Source organism: Arvicola amphibius, chromosome 8 (assembly GCF_903992535.2).
Source record: "Arvicola amphibius chromosome 8, mArvAmp1.2, whole genome shotgun sequence".
NCBI lineage: Eukaryota > Metazoa > Chordata > Mammalia > Rodentia > Cricetidae > Arvicola > Arvicola amphibius.
The window spans coordinates 64781431-64788574 of NC_052054.1; the positions used below are offsets into that span (position 1 = coordinate 64781431).

Consider the following 7144-nt stretch of genomic DNA (forward strand, 5'->3'; position numbering starts at 1 on the left):
CTGCAAGCGTTGTGGGGAGCCTGTGTGGGTGTCAGGAACCTCGGAAATACAGAGGCAGTCAGTGTCTGTAGCTAAGCGTACTGCGAATCAAATGCAGGAAGTTTAGAGCAGCACTTGGAATACCGTGAGCGTATGAACACCGCAGGAATGCGAGATATTCCCAGAGTTCAACCGCACAATGGAAAAAAATTCAGCACCTCATGGTAATGCACTCCTTTAATGCCAGCACTTTCGAGGCTGAGGCAGCAAAATTAGGAGTTCAAGATCAGCCTCAGTTACATAGGAAGTTTCAGGATAACCAGGACTATATGAGTTTCCATTTCAAAAAACACTTAAAAATATTTATTTATTTATTTATTTATTTATTTATTGTATATGAGTGTTCTATTTGTATGTATGCCTGTATGACAGAGAGCATCAGACAGAAGATAGCATCAGACTCCATTCTAGATGGTTTTGAGCTTCCATGTGGTTGCTGGGAATTGAACTCAAGACCTCTGGAAGAGCAGCCAGTGCCCTTAACTGCTGAGTCATCACTGCAGCCTGGATTCCACTTCAAAAATAAATTTCACAAAAATATTACTTTAATTAGATGATTTTTGCTTCCTATTCTTATAAGATGCTTGTTAGGTACTGAATGAAAACTTTGCTAATCCACCTTGATAGATATGATGATCCATCTGGGGGAGAAACCTTATTCTTTGTAGGGACTTTCTTATATATGGACTGAGTTAATATAGTTGGGCATTGACCAGGTCATAAACAGCGTTCGTTTCATTTCCTGCAACTGTCATATTGCTTATTTATGTTTGAATGGTAAAATGTATTTTTGATAAGTGCACACAACATTTTTGTGTCCCTTACTTCCTTACAGCCTGCACACACTTACATTCTCACAACTGTGACGATTTCCTGTTTCTCTGCAGTCCCCACCTCCAGAGCAAATGGATGGACCAGAGATCACAAGCCAGGAGAGGGTTGGGTGTGGGGATGTATACTGGCAATTTCAGTGCATGAGAGGTTGAGGCAGGCACATCATGAGTTTGAGGCTTAGTCTGAGCCACACCATGAGACTCTGCTATGGCATTTATAAAACAAACAAACAAACAAACAAACAAAAATACCTGGAATTTTTCAGATCCCTTTATCATGAAGAGCCAAGGTTCTATTTCTCGAGTTCCCATAGAAGTACATGGCAGGAGAGGATGGAGAGGGAAGGTTCATTAGTCAAACCAGCCCAAATGACGAGAGGAGTCCTCAGAGTGGAGTAGAAACAGACACAATCAGACTCTGAGACAGTGGCTTTCAACCTATGGGCGGTGACCCTTCCGAGGGTTGAATGACCCTTTCACAGGGGTCGAATATCAGATATCCTGACTATCAGGTATTTACATATGATTCCTAATAGTAGCAAAAGTACAGCTACAAAGTAGCAACGAAAATAGTTTTATGGTTGGGGAAACCACAACATGAGCTATGTCAGAGTGTCTGGAAGATTGAGAATCACTACTACTGTAAGGCAAGAATGCAGGGCAGGGGTGGGATGGGGTCCACAGAGATGGGGATGGGGAAGAGAGGCAACTGGGGAAAACACAGGAGTGGCCAGAGAGCCAGACAGAAAGGGAAGACACAGAACACAGGAAGACAAAGGAAGAGAAAAATAAGGACAAAGACACAGAGAACGGAAGGGGTCAGGAAGGCAAGGAGAGAGACAAAAGAAAGTCTTTGAGGACCTTGGGAGACATGGAGCTGCTCTGGTCTCCAGAGACACTATTATTGCTGAAGCCAGTGTGAAAATGCAGGATCTTGCCCTCTCAGCTTCCTTCCCCAAGGCCTCAGACCTCAGGGACCCAGAAAACACCTAAAATTTTCATCATCCTTAAGGGAGTGATTAACTCAACTTGCTTCAGATGTTGCCCACAGGAACTTGTTTGGAGCCTCATTTTTATTTTATTTATTAATTAATTTTTAGATTTCTACTGTTAGATTATTTAATATTATCATTAGAATTTATTTTAGATTATTTATTTATATTTAGATTATTACTTATATTATTCTTTTAGATTATTGTAAGATTATAATTTATTCTTAGATTATTATTTATTGGAGACTGGAGAGTCGGCTCATTGATTGAGAGTAGCTGCAGGTTGACCAGGCAGTGGTGACACAGGGCTTTAATTCCAACACTTGGGAAGCAGAGGCAGGTAGATCTCTGAATTTGAGGCTAGCCTGGTCTAGAGAGCAAGTTCCAGGACGGCCAGGGCTACACAGGGAAACGCTCTTTCATAAAACAAACAAATAAAATAAGAGTAGTTGTAGGGGCAGTGGTGGCACATGCCTAAATCCCAGCACTTGGGAGCCTTAAGTAGGCGGGTCTCAGTGAGTTTGAGGTCAGCCTGGCCTACAATGCAAGTCCAGGACAGCCAGGACTGTTACACAGAGAAATCCTGTCTCAAAAAAGCAAACAACAACAATAACAACAACCTTTAGCCGGGTGGTGGTGATGGCACAGGCCTTTAATCCCACCACTTGGGAGGCAGAGGCAGGCAGATCTCAGTGAGCTCAAGGCCAGCCTTGTTTACAAAGTGAGTTCTAGGACAGGTTCCTAGAAAAACAAGACAAGTAAATAAAAAAAAGTGTAGTTGGTGGTCTGTTTTCCATCTCCCTCATGACTGCTCATAACTATCTCTATCTCCAGAAAAGTGTAGTTGCTAGTCTGTTTTCCATCTCCCTCATGACTGCTCATAACTATCTCTATCTCCAGTACCAGGTGATCTGTCACTCTATTCTGGATCCTGTGGGCATCGAGCACATCCATGTGCAAAGACATGGATTCAGTCAAAACACTCACATGCAGTAAAACCAAATAAATCTAAAAATATTTAAAAGAATATAATTTATTTATTCTTTGATAATTTCATGCATGTATTTACACTGCGTGTATGTCTACCTGTCAACTCCCCACAATCTTAGATAGTCATTTATAGGTTCCATTCCCAACTTAATGTTCTCTTCCTGCTCTTCCAGAAGACCTAGGTTCGATTTCCAGCACCCATTCACAACCATTTGTAATGAGGTTAAAAAAAAAAGCCAGGTAGTGGTGGCCTTTAATCCCAGCATTCAGGAGGCAAAGGCAGGCGAATCTCTGTGAGTTCGAGGCCAGCCTGGTCTACAAGAGCTAGTTCTAGGTCAGGCTCCAAAAACTACAGCAAAACCCTGTCTTGAAAAACAAAACAAAACAAAACAAATTCTCAGCACCCACACAACAGCTTATATAACTGCCTGTAATTCCAAGATCTGACACCCTCACACAGACTTATGTACAGGCCAAAAATAAAATTATTTTAAAAAGCCAGAATGGGGGGAGGGGTGGTCCTGGAGAGATGACTCAGCAGTTAAGAGCACTGGCTGCTCCTCCAGAGGACCTGGGTTCACAACTGTCTGTTATCCAGTTCCAGGGGATCCAACACCCTTACACAGATGTACCAATACAAATAAATAAATCATTTTTTAAAAAAGAAAAGAAACCTCAGAGACAGCCTCCTGAAAGCTGGGATTAAAGACATGCACCGTGTCAATCCAGTATGCTTGTTTTTTGTTTATTTATTTGTTTTAGTAAACCACCGAGTCCAGTCAATGATACCTGTTGCAATGCTGACTTATGCTGTAATTAGTTTAATCTTGTTCAGGTAACCACAGCTACGAAAGCCCCATGTCCAGAAGATTCCACAGTACTTCTCCTCATTCTTCAGGTCTTGCTTTCCTTCCACCTCTTCTGTGACCTTCCCTGAGTCTTGGGCGGGGGGGGGGGGGAGTTAATATAAATGTCTCATTTGGGGAGGAGCTCCCAACAGTCACTTGTTCTCAGCACTTTGACCATCATGTGTTTCTACCTTGTTACCCACACAGAAATGAGGCTTTTCTGATGAGGGTTAAGGGCCGTGATCATCTATGGGTATTAGCATGAATAGTTAGATGGCAGTGCCACAATACAGCCATTTTTAAAAAAAAGATTTTTTTTTTACTTTATATGTATAAGTGCTTTGCTTGCATGCATGGAACATGCATACAGTGCCCTGGGAGGTCAGAAAAGGCATCACATGCTCTTGAACTAGAATTACATATGGTAGCCACCATGTGAGTACCTGGATCCTCTGCAAGAGTAGCCCCTGTCATTAACCCCACAGCCACTTCTCCAGCCCCTTTAGCACATTCATTTAACAAAACAACAGTACTGGGTTCTCTTCTATGAACTATGACCTTCTGGAGACTTAGGTTTTAGCAGAGCTTAGGTGAGCATATGTCTGGCACTCTATTTCAACTTTAGTCCCCTTTTGGGTTCCTGAAGAGAGACTTGAGTGGAGCAGTAATTGCTGAATCCCTTTGTACTCTCCCAAAGGGACCAAGTTGAATAAATCTGCTTTTTATTATTAATTTAGCTATTTTAAATGTCTTCCTTAATATTTTTTATTGTTGTTTTTTTTTTTTTTTTTTTTTTTTTTGAGACAGGGTTTCTCTGTAGCTTTGGAGCCTGTCCTGGAACTAGCTCTTGTAGACCAGGCTGGTCTCGAACTCACAGAGATCCGCCTGCCTCTGCCTCCCGAGTGCTGGGATTAAAGGCGTGCGCCACCACAGCCTGGCTTTGTTTTGTTTTTTTGAAGCTGCGTTTCTCTGTAGTTTTGGAGATTGTCCTGGAACTTGCTCTGTAGACCAGGCTGGCCTTGAACTCACAGAGATTTGCCTGCCTCTGCCTCCAAAGTGCTGAGATTAAAGACATGAGCACCACTGCCTAGTTTTAAATGGCTTCTTATAGATGGGTAGCTCACGTTGGATTCTTGTGGCACAGATTTTACTATGAATTTGGTATCACCACTGTGCTTGGCAGCATGAGCTTTATAGTTAATTTTATTTGTTTGTTTATTTTGTTGTTTGTCTTCCCTAGTCAAATAAATATGCCCTCATTTGGCTGGAGAGATGCCTCAGCAGTGAGGAGCACTGGCTGCTTTTCCAGAGAACCTGGGTTTCATTCTCAGCAACTACATGATAGCCACAATCATCTGTAACTCCAGGCTCAGAGGACCCCTCTTCTGGCCTCTGGACACTGCATACAAGTGGTACTCAGACATATATACATACAAATCACTCCTCCCCCCCCAAAAAAATTAAATAAATAAAAATAAAGGGAAAAAATAATTGATTCAACTTTGATCAAACCAGTCAGGCCTGGTAGCACATCCCAGTTCCAGCTAGTCAGGAGACTGAGGCCAAAGGATGGAAATGCCAAGGCCTGCATCACCGATAGTGTGAGTTCAAGGCCAGCTTTAATTCAGTAATTTCTTGAGACAGTGTTTGAAAATAACAAGGGAACCGGGCGGTGGTGGCACATGCCTTCAATCCCAGCACTCAGGGGCAGGTAGATCTCTGTGAGTTTGAGGCTCAGCTTGGTCTACAAGAGCTTGTTCCAGGACAGGTTCCAAAGCTACATAGAAACCCTGTCTTAAATAAATAAATAAATAAATAAATAAATAAATAAATAAATAAAATAAAAATAAAAAAGAAAAGAAAAGAAAAGGAAAAGAGGGCTGAGGTTGTAACTCAATGGTGGAGTACTTGGCCTCACCATGAGCATTGCCCTTGTTTTCAAGCCACAGTAAACCAAAACACACATACACTAATAAGCAGCAATAATGCCATTACACCAAAAACACAGCTTTGTAGTCTTAGGCTCTGAATATCTTGGAAGAAAGCTCCCTTCCCCTGAGCAGCAAATCCCTGCACACTCTGTGGACTAGTTGGTTCCTGAGGCAATAGATGAAGGGATTCAGCAGGGGTGACACTGTGGTGTTGAAGAAAGCTATCCCTTTGTTGAGGTCCAGCCTCCCTGTCTGTGTGGGGTTGAGGTACATGATGATGCAGCTCCCATAGCTCATTGTCACCACGAGGATGTGGGAAGAACAGGTGGAGAAGGCCTTGCTGCGAGCCTCAGCTGCAGGCAAGCGCAGGATGGTGCTGATGATGAAGCCATAGGACAAGGCTGTGATCAAGGTAGCAATGAGCAGGGTGCACACAGCCACCAGGAAGGCCACTAGCTGCAGAAGCCTGGTGTCTGCACACACCAGCTCCAGCAAAGGGGAGCTGTCGCAGAAGAAGTGATTGAGGACTCGAGGCCCACAAAAAGGGAGAGACAACATCCAGGCAAACAGCCCAGGCAGGGCCAGGAGGCTGGCAGCCCAGCAGGCCAGCACCAGGGAGGAGCAGACTCGGGGCGTCATGAGTGCGGGGTAGCGCAGGGGCCTGCAGATGGCCAGAAAGCGGTCAGTGGACATCACCGCCAGCAGCAGGGACTCTACGGCGCCCAGGGTGAAGTAGAGAATCATCTGTGCGAAGCAGCGGTGGCGGGAGATGGCCCCGCGTGCAGACAGTAGGTGTGCCAGCATCTGCGGGGACACAGTGGATGTGAAACCCACTTCCAGCAGCGAGAAGTGGCGCAGGAAGAAGTACATGGGGGTGTGCAGGCGGCGGTCCGCCAAGGTGAGAGCGACTATGAGCAGATTGCCCAGCAGGGTCAGCGTGTAGGTGATCAGGAGGACTCCGAAGAGGAGGAGTTGGAGCCCGCGCTTTTCTGTGACCCCCAGAAGCAGGAACTCCAGCACTGAGGAGCGGTTGACCGCGGGGATGGGCACAGAGACCTCCATCTGCAAGCGTTGTGGGGAGCCTGTGTAGGTGTCAGGAACCTCGGAAATACAGGGGCAGTCAGTGTCTGTCACAAAGAGTACTGGAGATAAAAATACATGACATTTAGGACATTATTTGTCATATATAAACACCGCACGAATACAAACTACCTGCATTGAATGATAATGATGGGGAATATTAGATTAATGTAAGCACCAGCCTCTAAACCTAGCACTTGGGAGGATGATGGAGGACAACTGAGAATTCAAGATCATCTTCAGCTACACAGAAGTTGCAGAAAAATTTTGGCTACATGAGACCCTATTTCAAAAATCCACAAAGAAGAAGGAAAAGGAACAAAGAGGAAATTGAGGAGGATGAATATTGGAAGAGAAAATAAGAATGGGAGATGTCCAAGAGGATGGGGAGGAAGACGGGGAAGAAACAGGAAGTGGAGTGAAAGTAAGAA

General features: G+C 44.2%; 1 protein-coding gene across 1 annotated transcript; it reads right to left on the bottom strand.

Moving 5' to 3' along the window:
• Window positions 1-5720: 5720 nt before the first annotated feature.
• LOC119820288 (olfactory receptor 49-like) lies at window positions 5721-6695 on the bottom strand. The gene has a single exon (XM_038338428.1). It carries the CDS (start codon window positions 6693-6695, stop codon window positions 5721-5723), a length of 975 nt encoding a protein of 324 aa, XP_038194356.1.
• Between the last annotated feature and the right edge of the window lie 449 nt (window positions 6696-7144).